Source organism: Colius striatus, chromosome 3 (genome assembly GCF_028858725.1).
Source record: "Colius striatus isolate bColStr4 chromosome 3, bColStr4.1.hap1, whole genome shotgun sequence".
Classification (NCBI taxonomy): domain Eukaryota; kingdom Metazoa; phylum Chordata; class Aves; order Coliiformes; family Coliidae; genus Colius; species Colius striatus.
Window position 1 is genome coordinate 90,104,685 of NC_084761.1, and position 16,139 is coordinate 90,120,823.

The 16,139-nt window shown below is 48.4% G+C and overlaps 2 protein-coding genes across 12 annotated transcripts in view; one reads left to right on the forward strand and one right to left on the reverse strand.

Annotated features, from left to right (window-relative positions):
- MFSD10 (major facilitator superfamily domain containing 10) overlaps positions 1-10,767 on the forward strand; it is a 27,393-nt gene extending 16,626 nt beyond the window's left edge. Inside the window, exons 8-13 of the mRNA XM_061993862.1 lie at positions 182-293; positions 2,024-2,132; positions 4,089-4,179; positions 6,805-6,852; positions 7,949-8,038; positions 8,430-10,767. Coding sequence (XP_061849846.1) covers positions 182-293; positions 2,024-2,132; positions 4,089-4,179; positions 6,805-6,852; positions 7,949-8,038; positions 8,430-8,536 — 557 coding nt within the window. The 3' untranslated portion in view covers positions 8,537-10,767. The remainder of the gene's footprint in view (positions 1-181; positions 294-2,023; positions 2,133-4,088; positions 4,180-6,804; positions 6,853-7,948; positions 8,039-8,429) is intronic.
- The window catches only part of ADD1 (adducin 1), a 62,561-nt gene continuing 57,186 nt past the window's right edge, over positions 10,765-16,139 (reverse strand). For 6 of the 11 annotated variants that reach the window (XM_061993856.1, XM_061993853.1, XM_061993855.1 and 3 more), the window contains 2 exons: positions 15,676-15,771; positions 10,765-11,485 (listed from right to left, as the gene is read on the reverse strand). In XM_061993856.1, the coding sequence (XP_061849840.1) occupies positions 11,133-11,485; positions 15,676-15,771 (449 nt within the window). In that variant the 3' untranslated portion in view covers positions 10,765-11,132. The other 5 variants (XM_061993861.1, XM_061993860.1, XM_061993858.1 and 2 more) reach the window with 4 other exon arrangements.

The following is a 16,139-nucleotide window of genomic DNA, read 5'->3' on the forward strand; positions in this document are numbered from 1 at the left end:
TGAGGCAGAGGGGCTGGACTGGATGAGTGAGACCAGGGTGACCCAGAGAGTGATGACTGATTAGTCTTTTTGGTACTTCTCCCCTCAGAAGAAGGGAGGAATCATTTTAATTGCTCTACTATTGTATTCTCAAGATATCTTGTCTTTCTGTCTTCCCTTTGGTGTTTGTTTGTTTGTTTAGATCTCCAGAATCTCAAAACCTTGGGCCTGGTTTATTTCCTGTACCTCTTCCTGTTCTCAGGCTTGGAGTACACGCTGAGTTTTCTCACTCACCAGAGATTCCAGTTCAGCAGGTATAGCACACTCAGAAGGTACATGTTGTGTCCAAATCTTGCTGGAGAGAGTCCAGCTCAGGGCCACCAAGATTATCAGGGGACTGTAGCATCTTTCATATAAGGAAAGGCTGTGGGAACTGGGGCTGTTTAGTCTGGAGAAGAGGAGACTGGGGGGAGATCTTATTAACATTTACAAATATCTAAAGGGTGGGTGTCAGGAGGTTGGGACATCCCTTTTTTCTGTTGTAGCTAGTAACAGGACAAGGGGTAATGGGATGAAGCTGGGACACAAAAAGTTCCACTTAAACATAAGAAGAAACTATTTCACTGTTCAGGTGAGGGAGCCCTGGCACAGGCTGCCCAGAGGGGTTGTGGAGGCTCCTTCCTTGGAGGTCTTCAAGACCCGCCTGGACACGTTCCTATGCGACCTGATCTAGGTGACCCTGCTTCTGCAGGGGGGTTGGACTGGATGATCTCTAAAGGTCCCTTCCAACCCCAACCATCCTATGATTCTATAAAATCTTCATTTCAGGTCTCTTCATTTCTTTTCAAGAGAGGCTTTATCTCAGAAAGCAGCCACTGTGTTCAATGACACTTGGGCTTTGTGGGAAGGAATTATCAAAAGATAGGCACAGTGTTTATGGTGCAAGGAAATCATCTACATGTCTATTAACTAGAGAAGATCAGTACACAAGACTAAATTAAAGCTCCTGCAATACGTACAGCTGGGCTAGTTGTATTGATGATAATAATAAAACCTTTTATTTTTGCCCAGAAGAGTTTTCAGTGTCAGGACAAATCTTGAAGCTCAGAAAAGGCCCAGGATGGAGGGACAGCCATGTGACTGCATTTGCTCATCAAGAGTTCTGCATTGCAGGCAGTGTACAGTCACTACATCAGAGGGTTTGATTTCCTTTAGTCAAACACTAGAGAAGAAAGAGAACAGAATCCACTAACAGCAGCCCAGCTTGAAATTCTCTTCCTGCCAGCTCATATAGGAAGATTTCCAGCCAGGAGCATGATCTTGTAGCTTCACTCCTTGTGTGTGTCCTTCCCTTTGAGTAATTCTCAGGGGTTTGTCTCATCTTTCCCCATCTGTCTTTCCTTACAGTGTGTGGTTTAAGTAATGTGTGTGCCTCAAGGAAAGGTTTTCTGGTGCATGGAAGTTGCTTCTGCACAGTCCTGTTGGGATGGCCTGGTACACAGCTTGATGCAAACAGTACAGGCCGTGTTCAAACAAGCTTGTTACAGAGGTGGGAACTTTGAGCTGAGAATATCCACATAGCTTAGTAGATAAGAGAGGAGAGAGGGACATCTGAAGAAATATTTAAGGGTGGAGGGAGTGACTGCAGCTCCCTGATCACCACTGTGGCAGTGCCCATGTTGTGCCTTGGTGACCTTAACCAAACTTGGTATGAGTGGTGGAATGGCAGCAGCACAGACTTCCTCAGCACAGGGGGACTGATGTGCTGACTCATCCTGGGCCACCCTAGAAACAGCTGAACTGCACCACAGCACTTCTAGAGCTGATCTCAGCTTTGGCCAACAGCTGTCCCAAGACCTCTGAGGTTTGGGACCTTGCTGCCTGCCTGCCATGGAAACAAATGAAACACTTTGCACTGCTCATGCGAGCACCAAAAAGCATTTTCTCCCTCTTGTTCAGGAAAGGGTGTGGACTGGGCCTGTGAATCCCTGGGTGGAATGCTCTGTGCGTGACTCCATCATCTGTGTTTCTGCCTCCCTTCCAGCATGCAGCAGGGCAAGATGTTTTTCTTTATTGGAATAACCATGGCTGTGATCCAGGGAGGCTACGCTCGCCGAATCAAGCCAGGAAATGAAATCAGAGCTGTAAAAAGGGTAAAAAAAATAGATATTTCTTTTTTCTTTTCCCTCACCAATCTGATATGTTGATTTTCAGTCTGAAGTGCAGTGAAGGGGGCTTGGAGGCTCTAACTGTACGTGTCAAATCCAAAGAGATTTCTGCCTCAGCCTAGCTAAATGACTTCTCAAGACCTGGGTTGTTGGGCAGTTACCAGTCTAAGTGAACTCTGGAATGTTCAATCCTTTCTTACCCTATCAGCTACAGTATTATTGAAACTTGGCTGTTCCTCATCTGTGACTGCAGTAGGGATGAGAAGGGAGTGTCTGACTGCAGGGTACATAAAGTGCTGTGAAGGTTGTGCTTTGTTTGAATGGTTTCTCTTGCAGAGCACACAGTGAAACTAGTGAAGCAGCTTCAGAGCTCACCTCTGACTCTCATCTGGCAAATTATTTTCAGTCTGTCCATCTCCATGTCTAACAGGCCTTGCCTACCGTTTATTTCACTGGTGGGCAGGGGGAAGTAGCTTGTTTCTCCACTCTGATTTGTGATCACCAGCATTAGGTGTAACAGGCAGGTACCAGCAGTCAGGCCGAAGCTTTGCTGGTGGAGGTGCATGTTTCTGTGCTTTGTCTCTTCCTTCACAGAGGTGCTGCTGCTGCTCTTCCTGGTGCTTACACAGCCATGGGACAAGTAGCTGTGTCTTGTCACTTACATTTGGTGTGGAACTAAAAGGTTTCAAGTGTTTCTGTACTTTTTGTTGGCAGTAGGCACGCTTGGACTGTTAGAGCCTCCAGTAATGTATTATGCATTGAGGCCAGTGATATTTCAAGTGTGAGGGTAAAAAAGAGATTACCAAACTGCACTGCATTCCAGTGAACTGACTCAGCTTTTCTTAAAGTTATTTGTGCATCTCCCCTGCTCCCCGCAGGCAGAAGTGAGCTGCAGCTGCCCGGCTCACAGGGGCAGCGTTTCCCCGTGAAGGCAAGCTCAGGCTGTGGCGTTACCTGCGCATCGGCGCTCTGCCGGCGCTCTGCCTGCCTTGTGGGGCTGCTGCCGCTGCTCTGCAGCGTCTGCCATCAGCCGTTTGCCCCATGAATTCTGATACTCCTTCCTCATCCCTGCACCAAGCGCAGGTACCTCAGAACGCTGCCTCGGCTCAGCTGCGCCGGTCGCTTCCCACACGCCGGTGGCCCCGGGGCGCTCCTTTGTGCGGCTCGGCTGGGACCTGCCCCTTGCGCTGAAGTTGTTCTGGCAATTAGTTTGGGACCGGCCCACGCAGATGTGGCCTTTCTCAGCACGGTGATTACAGTAGCTCTTTTATAACTGAGTCTTCAAATGAAGATATTTGGTGGGAGTGAGCACTTTCTTTCATGGAACAGGCAGCAGATCGTAACTGACCAGTCTTTGCTGCGAAAGCTCTGTGTGCAAGGGAGAGGGGTCACCAGGGAACAGAAGTCCAGGCTCTTGGAGGAGATGGACAATGTTTTTTCTTCCTGGGTTTGATTCTCAAATGCCACGTTTGCCCTGTTTTTTGTTTTTTATTCTTGGCTCCAGAAGCATGGGCTCTGAAAGCTAAAGATCAAATCAGTCAGCACTGCTGAGAAAAAGCAGAGGAGCTCTAGTCTTGTTGCACACAAGACTGTGAGCAATCTGCCAGCACAGGAGATGGAGTTAAAGCTAGATTTCTGTCCAGCTCAACACAGGAGAGAAAAAAAAATCACCAAAATCCAGCAGATCAAGAGAGAGAACTCTGCAAAAGTCATCTTTCCTCACCTGGGTGGTGGGATAACGACAGCCTGTGACTCCAGCCTGAGACGGGGAAGGGGGACAGGAAATGTGCTGATGTGTGGCCAGCCAGGTGCATTTGAAATGTCTACTTGGGAATAAAGGGCTTTCTGCTTCTGACACGTCCCACCAGCGGAACTGGCAGGACAGCTGGAGTTAGGGTGTAACAAGCAGAGCCTGACTGTAACAGGGCTGTTCATTTGCAGGCCGTGCTGCTGCTGGTCCCAGCTTTCCTGACGATTGGATGGGCTCCCAGTGTGCCGCTGCTGGGGGCCGGGCTGCTGGTCTACTCCTTCGGTGAGCTGCTCCTCGCGTGTTTATTCACCCTTTTAAAAAAGATGCACTTCTCATTTCAAACGATAAGGGACAGTGGGTTGATGTGTCTGTTCATAAAATATGGAAGAAGTGGTGTCTGCTTTTTTTCCAGTGCTGTTTGTGTCAGAGGAAGTCGCCTTGGTGATAATTGGAAGCATCCCCAGTGCTCTTGTTCTGTCTCACTGGGGAAGCTCTTGAGAGTGTTTTTTCTCTTCCTCCCCCCTTTTTATCAGATCTAGAATCAGAACCTTGTTTTCCTGAGCTATTGGGTGAATAGAGAGAACATGTCTCTGTATTTCCATGGTGGCTGTGTTATTTGCTGGGGACCAGGCTGCAGGGATCCGCAGGCTCTGAGGGTGGGTCAGCACTGCACGCTCAGGCACCAGCAAAACTGCACCTCTGGCTCCTGAGAAGTGGGGATGGCTTGAAAAGAGGTTTAAGCCTTTGCATAACTAATATTCTGTCAATCTATGCTGTTATTCAGGGGAATCATTTTCAGTGGAGTGGGATTCATCTGCATTTGACACCATCTCCCACAGAATCCTCAGAGCAAAACTGAGAAAGCGTGGGCCTGATGATCAGGTAGTGAGGTGGATCGTGAACTGGCTGAAGGGAAGAAGACAGAGTGGTGATTAATGGGACAGGGTCTAGTTGGAGGCCTATATCTAGTGGAGTCCATCAGGAATCGGTGCTGGGACCAGTATTGTTCAATATATTCATTAATGATCTTGATGAGGGAACAGAGGCACTGTCAGCAAGTTTGCTGACGATACTAAACTGGGGATAGTGGCTGACACACCAGAAGGCTGTGCTGCCATTCAACGAGACCTGAACAGGCTGGAGAGTTGGGCAGAAACAAAATTCAACAAGGGCAAGTGTAGAGTCTTGCATCTGAGAAAGAACATCCCCATGTACCAGTACAGGTTGGGGAATGAACTGTTAGACAGTAGTGTAGGGGAAAGGGGTCTGGGAGCCATGGTGGGCAGCAGGATGAGCATGAGCCAGCAATGTGCCCTCATGGCCTAGAAGGCCAATGGCATCCTGGAGTATATTAGAAGGGCTGTGGGCAGTAGGTCAAGAGAGGTTCATCCCCCTCTACTCTGCCCTTGTGAGACCACATCTGGAATATTGTGTCCATTTGTGGGCCCCTCGGTTCAAGAAGGACAGGGAGCTGCTGGAGAGAGTTCAGGGCCACAAACATGATGAAGTGGAGCATCTCCCTTATGATGAAAGACTGAGGGAGCTGGGGCTCTTGGAGGAGACTGAGGGGTGACCTCATTAACGTTTACAAGTACATAAAGGGCAGGTGTCAGGAAGATGAAGCCAGGCTGTTCTCAGTAATGGCCAATGATAGGACAAGGGGCAATGTGTACAAGCTGGAACATAAGAGGTTCCAAAGAAACACAAGGAAGAATTTCTTCCCTGTTGAGGTGAGGGAGCACTGGAACAGGCTGCCCAGATGGGGTGTAGAGTCTCCTTCTCTGGGGACAATCAGAACCCACCAGGATGAGTTCCTGTGTGACCTACTCTAGGTGCCCCTGCTCTGGCAGGGGAGTTGGACTGGATGATCTCTCAAGGTCCCTTCCAACCTTTGAGATTCTGTGGTTCTGTGCTGAAGTGCCTCTCTGGAAAAAAAAGTGATTTCAGGCATTCCCAGTGCTGCTGACTGTTGTTAAGAAGCTTCAAATACAACTAGTTACAAAAGTAAATGCTTCTGTGTAGTAGGTTGTTTGTCCAGGGACAGCTGTGTGTGTTTGACAAGTTTCAAAACTTACATGTTATCTTCAGGTTAAGTTGCTTTTTAGAGCCCTCAGCCTCTGCGAGAGGAGTTCACTTTGTCTAAGTGCTTCAGTCAGGAGCCTCCTCTTCCTGGGCTCGACAGCTGGGCCAAAGCCTCTATCTCTTCCCCATTTAAGCCATCCAGAAATGCCTCAGGGGGAAACCTCTTCCTCCCTCTGCCCCAGGAGCGCAGGTGCCTGCAGTTAAGGCCACGTGTCTGTTACTCCTCTCCAATTGTTCTTTCCTTCCCAGAAAAGACTGTGCTTTGTATGCTTAAAGCACTTCTTCTTGGCAGCAAACGCCCGTTTCAGTAAGAGGGCAGTGGTTGCTGAACAGCTCTGGGCTTTTGTGTCCAAAAACTTTGTAACCTCTTCTTGGACTTGCCTGTCTTACTTCCTGAGACAGAACATGGCTGCCTCTGCCAGCCATGAGTGGGGTGAAGCAGCACAGGTGGGGACAGCGTGCCTGCGTACAGCCGCCTCCCTGTCTGTTCCAGACACGGGCCATTCCCTTTCCCTGCTCCACCTGACAACCGCAGGGCTGTGGAAAGCTCCCAGCTGGCTGCTGTGACCTGAGCCCCCTTCCCGGGGCTGGCAGTGACAGCCCTGTGAGACAGCAGCTGGGGGCTCGCCCTGGGGTGGGCTGGGAGGGGATGTTGCCACTACTGAAGTGGGTTAAGGCTAGTGATCGATTACAGGTGCAGTGGCCCAGAGCTCTACCTGTTTCTCTGCAGCAGTGAGGAGTTTGGGGCACATGTTTTTCACTACTCTCTTGTCACTGTTTTGAGCTCTGCTGTTCACTGACAGTCTCTCTGGTGGATTTTTCCAGCTGCAGCCATTGTCATCCCGTGTTTGTCAGCAGTGGTGTCAGGCTATGGTGAGTGTGTCCTGCAGCAAGCAGCAGCCCTCAGCCACACAACTGACCTTTGTACAGCCTTGGCTCTAACACAGAACTGACCTCAGCTTCAGCGCTGCAGCAACAGCAAGGCTCGTGCTGTAGGTCCACCTCAGAGCCCAATGTCAGACCCGTGCCTCTGCCTGCGGGCTTGGCTTTAGAAAAGGCCTCTTTCCCCCTCAAATGCATTAGCAAGGACAGCAGGAATGTTGTCACAGCCACCTGCTCCAACGTGCCCAGCTGTAGCCCTGAAGCCGTAACCCCCACTGTGGCAGTGAGGTCAAGGCCAGGGACAGAGCCCTCCTGGGTGCCAGCAGGACCCTTCTCCCTCCCACAGAGGAGAAGGGACAGGGGCTGCTGGGGAGAGGAGCCTGGGGCTGGGGAATGCAGCCTGGTGTGGGGAGCAGAGGAAAACCCCAATGGGCTTGTTCCTCCTTCTGATCTGTCAGCCCTCTGTAACGGTCCCAGCAGCATCTTTTGAGCAACCCCCAGCAACACCCTGAAGTTTGTGCTGGGGAAAGTTGAAACAACCTTGTTTCTGTTTATGACTAAGATGAGGAAGAATGGGCAAGGACAGTCACGGGCTCAGGCCCCAGCCAGTGCTGAGCAGAGGAGAGACAGCAGCTATGGCGGTCAGCAGCAGCAGCATTTCTTCCTACTCCCTTAGAAATGTCCTTGTGGGGAGCCCTCTGAACCCTTCTGGGGTTGTGGCTCGCACATAAAGCGGCTGTAGCCACACTGCCAGCCATGGACAGCACAGCTCTGCCTGCAGCTGTGGGGGTGGCATGGCACAGGTATGCTGCTCTCAGTTGCTATTATAGACCTGGTGCCACCTCAGCACAGCTGCAGGACAATGTACTGCATTGTACATGGCTGCTGTTGGTTTTTTTGGCAGGGGGGAAGAGTTGCCCACAGAGGGACTCTCGTGACAGGCCAGTGAAGCCTTTCCCCCTCAGCTCAGGGGAGAGAAAATGAGGGGAGCTTGGGCAGGGGTGAGGAACGAAAGGGGTAGATGCATGTTGGAAATGCCTCTGAGAGAACAAGGCTGCAACTGAGGCCGGGCTGTCTGCTCCCACAGGCGCTGCCAGCCAGAAGGGGCGTGTGATGGGGATCCTGAGGAGCCTGGGGGCCCTGGCCCGAGCCCTGGGGCCTGTCCTGGCCGCTACAGGTGAGTGTGGCCTCCTGCCCCTTCCCACCTTTGCCAACAAACAGCCGCACTCTGGGCCCCCACAGCCTTCTGGAGGGTCCTTTCAGAGACATGGAGCTCTCTTTGCAGAAGCGTGGGGCCCTCCAGCTGCTCCAGGGGCAGACTTTTGGCCTTTTTAGGGACTGACTGCACCTGCCCCAGGGCCATCCTGGCACCAAGTAAGCAGGAGCAGGTGGAGTCAAGGTTTCCTGTGATGGGGTAACTGGTTCCTTCCCTCTCATGAAGCTGCAGCCCAAGATAATACAGTTTTTGGGACAGTCCATGTGCAATGAAGAACTTTTGCACATCAAAAGGCTCTAACCTCTAAACTAGACAACACCCACTAACCATCTCTCTCTCGCTTCCTTTGCAGTGTACTGGCTGGCAGGGGCAGAGGTTTGCTTCACGCTCTGTGGAGTTTGCTTCCTCCTCCCCTTCCTTTTACTTGGGTCTGTAAAACAGCGGACAAAGGAGGAGTAGAAACAAGCACAGAAGTAGCAGCAGTTCCCTTCCACATGACCCAACTCTGCTGCTGGAAGAGGAAGATTTTGGTCGGGCAGGGAGAGGTCATGCCTGTTTGCAGTAACAAGAGCTGTCAGGTTGCTTACAGCCCACCCCAGCAGCTGTGTTTACGATTCCCCTCCAGCCAACTTGGCTCTTTTAACAAATAGGAAAACAACACAACCCAAAGCCCCTGAGTAAAGGGTTAAGAGCATGTGAGGAGCAGAGAGTGGGGTGACAGCCAGGGCTCAGCACAGTGCCACTGCCCCAGCAGATGCTGCTGACACCACGGCACACACACAGCTCCTCTCTGGTCTGCTCCCTTCCGCAGCAGCATGAGCCCACCTCCAGGAACAGCCACAGGGCTCAGGGAAGGAAGGCCCTGGGCCAGCACAGAACAAAGCCAGAGCTCCTCTACACCTTTCACCCAACCCCACCAAAGCTGTTACTGACTGCCTTAAACCCCCCTGTCAAACCAAAGAGAGATGCCTACAGGCCCAAAGCCCCAGGGAAACTGGTTTAAATACACAAAAGTTGAGACATTGTGTATTTCTGACACTCTGTGATGTTTTGCTGCCCAAGCAGGGTGAGGCCAAAGCTGAGGCAGACAGTTTCCCCCATGGGCTCAGGGGAAGGCTGCCCTCAGCCACAGCAGGACCATTGTCTGAGCAGAAATTAGAGCCAGCAGTCATCATTAAAAGAAAATGAAATGACTTCAACAGGCCACAGCTGTAGAATAAAGCTACAGGTTTTGAAAGCAGAGCAGGACAAAACTTTTGTGTTGTATTTTTTTTTAAAGTGTTTTATTTATGAGTAGAACTTAATGATACAAGAAAGAAAGAAAAACACGGGGCTGGAGTGCAGCCCGAGGTGTGTAACCATACTGAACGTGACTACATTTCATAGCGTAATACAAAGAATTAAAAGGACAGACTACAAAATAAGAAATTAAGGGTCATTGCATATGTGCTCAGGGGAAATAGAGGGGCTCCATTGAACAACTGAAATGGACAGCAATTAGTCAGCTAATTACGGCCCTGCGATAAACAACGATTTAGCCAAGGGAGGGTTGTACAGAGGACACCCACGGGAACGCACAAGCTGAGGCCGGGGTGTCCCGCCTCTGCCCCGGCCCCTCCGACCCTCGCTGCCCGCCTGGCGCCTTCCCACCGCGCTCGGCCCCGGCCTGCTGGCCCCCGGCCCGGCTCAGCCCCTCGCTCACATCCGCGCTGCCCTTCGCTCCACACACGTCCCGGCCATCGGCGCCTCCCCGCACGGGGCTCGGTGCTGTGGCACTGCCAGACACGCCACAAGCAGGGCCCGGCCCCGCCGCTCCCGGCCCGTTCCCGCAGGCTCTGCACACCTGATGTTACGCTACAGTTAGTGACAGACGGAAGCACGGCAAGAACTGGAATCGAGTGAGCGGGGCGGGGAAAGGGATCCTTACCACGCTACACACATTGCTAGCCGACTGAGTACACCGTGAAGGTTAGTGGGGAGTTCTGGGCTTTGCTGCTGGCAACAACAAAACACATTAGAGCAGTGTCAGCTTTTGTAAGTGAAAACGCTTAATATAAAAAAGGTTAATTGCTCAGCATAATGCATTTACATTTTTCTCCTGGGGAGGGACAGCACAGGCAGCCAGGGAGGGGGCTTACGCAGAAGGTGGGCACATGCACCCACGGGGCCTTCCAGGAGGGGGAAAACCTCTGCACTAAGGCCTGAAATACAACTGCCTGCCAGAAAACTCCTCACATTTTTAGTACAGACATTTTTTAGCCTTTTTTAACAGTCAAATTACCTACAACTGATTCTTCAAGAGGCAAGAGTGAAAGACAGATTGCCCTTAGCCCATGTTCACTAGAAATAAAAACAAGAGAGATGGGGCTCTTCCAACGCACACCATGAGCAGAACACACCAGTGATTTCAGCCCGACACAAAGATGATTTCACAAGCCAGTTATAAAATAAAACCAAAGTGAAAAACACCGTCATTCTGCAAAAGGAGTCAGAGGGGAGAGAGAAGAGAGGGGACAGCCTGGAAGCGTGACTACAATGGGGTCTGTGACCACAAGCTCGCAGAAGGTTACGTGTCAGTTCAAGAACCCTCCCCTTTGCCAACACCACGGCAAAAGCCTCCGCTCTGAAAGTCGAGATTTAAGATGAAACTTACTTGTGACTTGGACCAGAGTATTGGAAAAGAACACTTCTTGGGGTAAGCAAGGCATGGTTTATTTTTAACTGGGGATTTTTTCCTTCTTTAGAAAGCAGTGCGGGCTTTAAATGAAAGACAGCAATCGAACGGCTTCCCCAGGGAAGTCGTTTCCATTTGATCACAGCTTAGGGATCAGATCTGTGGCAGCTGCTGATGATCCCGTGCTGTGGCACAGGATTAGCACCTCTTTCGACAGGAGTTTCGGTGATAACCTTAGACAATGAAGCTGTAAGTGGAGGGGCTGGTTGGATTACTTGTTGCATTCATTTACATAATAAGACAAAACACTCAGTACGATCTGGTACATTCTAGTGGTTAATGATTTTTTAAATGACAGTGTTTCTGCAGTGCGTTTGGCCTTTAGGAGTCACTCTTCTTTTTGCTCTTCTTCAGGAAGGAAGGAGTGCGAAACTTCTTTTTCTTTTTGGATGGGGACTTCCCCGGGGATTCGTCGCTGCCTGCGTCAGCTGCCGGCCCCTCCTCGGCCGTCGGTGTTACCGGCTCCTCAGCGGCTGCAGGACAGGGTTCCTTGTTTTCCGCCGCAGGTGGTTCCGTCGGGCTTTTGGGCACATCTTCATCACATCTCCCTTCCTCCTTCCCCAAGGGAGGGAAGCCGAGTGCTTCTGAAGGCTCATCAGGGGTGAGATCTGGGAGGGTTTGCTTGAAAGTTGCAGCGTCACTGTCATCTTTGTAAGTCTGGTCCTGCTGTGTCTCTGGTGGGCGGACAGACAAGGACACGGTTAGTGGGCACAAGCGTCCCTGGAACGGAGGCAGCGAGGCACAGCCAGCACTCTGCAGTACTACTCTGCACAGAAGCCTTGCCAATCGGTCTGTCTCTTTCAGTTTTGGGCACAGAGAGAGAAATAAGATATTCAAAGTTTGTTTGGTTTTAAGCTTCTTACCACAGAACAGCTAAAGCTGAATTCCATCACGGGGGCGTAAACCAGCAAGAAAGTATCAGTCCAGACTTCTTGGATGTCTTATTTGTAACACTGGCAAGCGGTGTGAGATTTTAGCACAGGGAGCAGGAATTAAATCTACAGCTTTCAGTGACATTGGAGAGAGTGTCATCAAGTGCCACGTCTTGATTCTTATTTTGTTTTGGTCGGATGCAACTAACTGCTGGCTTGCACTGATCCAGTACATGCAAATCCATTAATTTCTAACTGGTGGCTTGCCAATGTTTAATCACAGGGCTTGGATTTTCATCATGTTCCTCCATGAGATCTAACAGATGTGGCTTCAGAGTAGCATTTGCTATCAACAAAGGCTTCGCTTTGTTTGCAAGATACAAGTATATATTACAGGTTCCGACCAGTGAAATCCACGTAGTTTATCAGATCCAGTGAGCTCAGCAGGTTGTGCCAACAGCAGTGTGGGGATTTTAATTGTATGTGATGTCTAACAGCAAAACCCACCCCATATAGAGGTGAATAAAAAATGCAGTGATCACCCTGTGCCCAAGGGTGAGCTTTAACCACTGCTGCCTACACTGTGGCACTGTCCTTGTTCATCCCTTTAGAGATGCTCCGTTTCAAGCTTCTCTTGGTGCACGTGTATTCAATAACGAGCACCTCTGAAAGCTCCCTGCACTGTAGCTTAGAAACATCTCCTTGGCTGTGGCAGACATTCCCCCTCAATGTTACGTGAGGAGGAATTCAGACCAAAATCCAGGCCACACTCATACTCATGGTAAGGCACAAAAGAAAGGCAACTGGGTTTTCCCCCTTTTAAAATCATGTTCACAAGGCTTCCACAATAATTTACAGAAAATACTTGGTACTTCCCCATTCTTCCTATGGAAACCACAGTGAGTGTTCTTTTGATTTCTGCCAGATGGAATTAATAATCTTCTAATATATCTTGGAGAGCTCTGTTCTGAAACCCAACAAGTTTTGCCTAGAGCACCATGAATTTGTAATAGGTTAAATAAACCAAACACGCTAGTATTCAGTGCCAAACACTCCGAATGCACAAGTTAGCAGTTTAAAAGTTATAATGCAGGCAGGATTTAAAACAGTAGAAAAGAGAAAGCAGTTATGTACATTACAAGCTGCCTCTTGAAGCTCTAGTTTAACCCATACAGCTCTGAGACATAGCCCCACCTACAACTCTGTACTACCACACCACCCTCCTGGGATTTCATATGACTTGTCAGGAATTCACTGAAAGCATCGCTGAGCTCTTGTCCCTGGTACCCAGTGCCAGGACACGTGGGAATGGCTCAAAGCTGTGCCAGGGAGGGTTAGGCTGGACTTCAGGAAGCATTTCTTTCCCAAGAGGGTGGTCAGGCTTCCCAGAGAGGTGGCTCCATGCCCCAAGCCTAGCAGAGGTTAAGAGCCATTTGGAAAATGCCCTCAACAGCCTGCTTTAACTTTTGGCCAGCCCTGAGAGGGGCAGGCAGTTGGACTAGACGGTGCTTGTTGGTCCCTTCCAACTGCAATAGTCTGTTCTATTCATTGCCTGGCCTGATTTTTAGAACAGGAACCAATATTAGATTGTCAGTCAGTTTTATCATTTTCAAAGCAGTTTAAAAGAAAGTTTTAAACTCATTTTTAAAGAGATTTGAAAATCTTAATTTCTTAATCAGAATTTCTGATTTCTTAATTAGACATTTCAGAATAGAAAGGTACAGGCATTCAAACAGCATTTGCCAGCTGCCCTAAGCACTGGATAGATACAAGCAGTTTTATAACTCATTAATCCAGGACTGCCACCCTTCCCAGTTTGTCAAATTACCATCATCTTTACCAAAGGGATTAACATTATGCTGGAACCAGGCAAACACCTTTTTCTGTCTCTAAGGGTGGTATTTTACCAGAATTAGGGAGCTTTACAAAGCCCACATTGGATAAAGAAGGCACACAATAGGTTAATGCCTTGCTATCCCACTCGATGGATTTCAGTGGCATAACTGGGAAGGTCTGAAAATAAATCTTGCTGCAAAATCTATGTACAGTTTAAGAACTCAGCAGAACCTTAAAATGTCAGGCTTTTTAGAATAATCATGCCTACATCCACACTCTCCCTTCAGAGTTACTGTGGCATAAGAAAATTCATGTAAATACAGTAATAGTGGTGTGTGTTTACAATCCACATTGTTTATGAAAATAAAGGCTTTATGTTTTTTTCAACACAAACATGTGGACAAACATACAAACTGGGCTGGAACTGAGTTAAACACAACACACTTCTCTGACTTCAGCTACACTGAAATAGAAACAATAACAATGAAGAAAAGGTTGAGCAGCAGTGGCTGAACACTGTAATTCAACAGAACTTCTGCCAACCAAAGCTGTCATGGAGTGAGCTTCTAGGGGCTCTTTAAAACAAGCTTTGTATGTTTGTCCTGAAAAACTTTGATCAGACTACAAGAGGTTGTGGAGCACAATTCTCAGCTGAAAAGAGTTTTCAGGTTTTAGAGGTGTCTATGGTGTAGTTTGACTTTGGTATCTGTGACAAACACACTGACTTTGGGATATAACAGGACATACAAACAGAGGGGGCCAAACACCCTTGTTACTTTACAGCATAATCCAAGGTAGCCCTGCAGATTTAGCTGGAACAGCTGCAGAAGTTGCTGCCATCAAGTACTTGCTGTTATTCCTTGGCTGGAATTTGCATTTCCCCATAGCTGATGTACGTAACACAGGAGCAGTTCCTCATCCACTCTGTGCAGAACTCTGCTGGGGAAGTTTACATCCCTGTCAGTGGCAACACCCCTGCCCTGGAAGAGATGAGCAATTGCCTGCCATTTCATTGCCAGGCCCAGCTGTGCAGGCAGCAGCAAAGTATTGGGGCAGGAACTCCTGGACCTGTTTCAGCTCATCTGAAAGACAACTTCAGACTGTTCCTTTTCAAACTGAGGGATCAGACACACAGATATGGAAACACATAATGTCACTTCCACAGGTGCTTTTGGAGAGGGGGCACGTTTTAACATGAGGTCTGTAACTACCTAGGATTTCATGAACTCAAGGACTAAAGAAATCAGCATCAACTGAAAAAAGTCTGCTTTAAATCAAAACAGCAAACCAACAAAAAAGCCCTCAGTAAACAAAGACACAAAAGTGAAGCAAAGCACATAAGCAGGTCAGAGTATGGAATGATACTTACTATGGTAACAGGTACTCTTTAGCATATCCATCTCCTGTTTGTAACGCAGCCACAAGAAGAAAAAAGCACAAGTAGAGAATCTATGCATTCATCACAGCCATCGTGTTAAGTCAGAAGAATGGTTGCAACCATTCTTATCGAAACAGAATGAGATGAAGTAGTGAATGGCAGACTAACAGACAGGTGATATATCCAATGTACGAGGTAAAGGAAACAAGACAAAAATTAGATTACACCTGTTCAAGACTGTTATTTTCTCTTTTTTTTGAGGAAACTGTAGACTTTAGCAGCCCTGCCCTCATTTCAGTTAAAAAGACTACAGAAGGTGAGCAAATGATATTTAGATTCAAATTGAGTTGAAAAAAAATATTTACTGAGGTGTAATCCAAGTACAATAATGTTTAAGAAATGTGCAGTCAGTGAAGGGAGATTTACCAAAGCATCTAAATTTGTGTCTGGTTCACCATCAGACACCATTTCATTTCATAAGAGCAATTCTTACTTGCAGAAAACGTACAAAAGGGTAAACCAGTGGAGAAACAGCAAGAGATGACGAGGCAATTCTGAGGAGATGAAAATTTGCCTTTACATTAATGCACACTTCTTTATTATTGTAAACACAACTCCCATTACACTCACAGTTCAGTGTAGTATATTTTAGGTAGTATAAAAATAAACCACGAGAACTAATTTACCTGTATTAGATACTAGTTCATATACTTTCATGCGTCAGTCACTAATGATGCAGTTACTGGTTTCCCCTGGCCCCTAAATGAGAAGAACATACCTTCCTCTATTTTAATCGGCGTGCTGGGAGGAGTGCGAGCTGAGGTGTGCTCAGGGGGGCCTCTCTCTTTCTGGGGCCTGCCATCTTCTGAAGGTTCTGCAGATGTAGACAAAGAGAACTTTAAAAGACAGACAAATCCTTTCAGCGTGTGAGAAAACAGAAGTGTCCTTTTGCTCTTGCACATGAGGTGTGAATACATTTTTCTGGATCCCAGTTCTGGTGAGTTATTTAGTAATACCAAAACAAGCAAAAGAAAATCAAATGATCACAGAATCTCGAGGGTTGGAAGGGACCTCGAGAGATCATCTAGTCCAACCCCCCTGCCAGAACAGGACCACCTAGCATAAGTCACACAGGAACTCATCCAGGTGGGTTTTGAATGTCTCCAGAGGAGACTCTAGAATGCATGAGGGCAGCCCATATGATAGTTTGATATTAATAAAACTGTTCCGAGTCACAGTTTT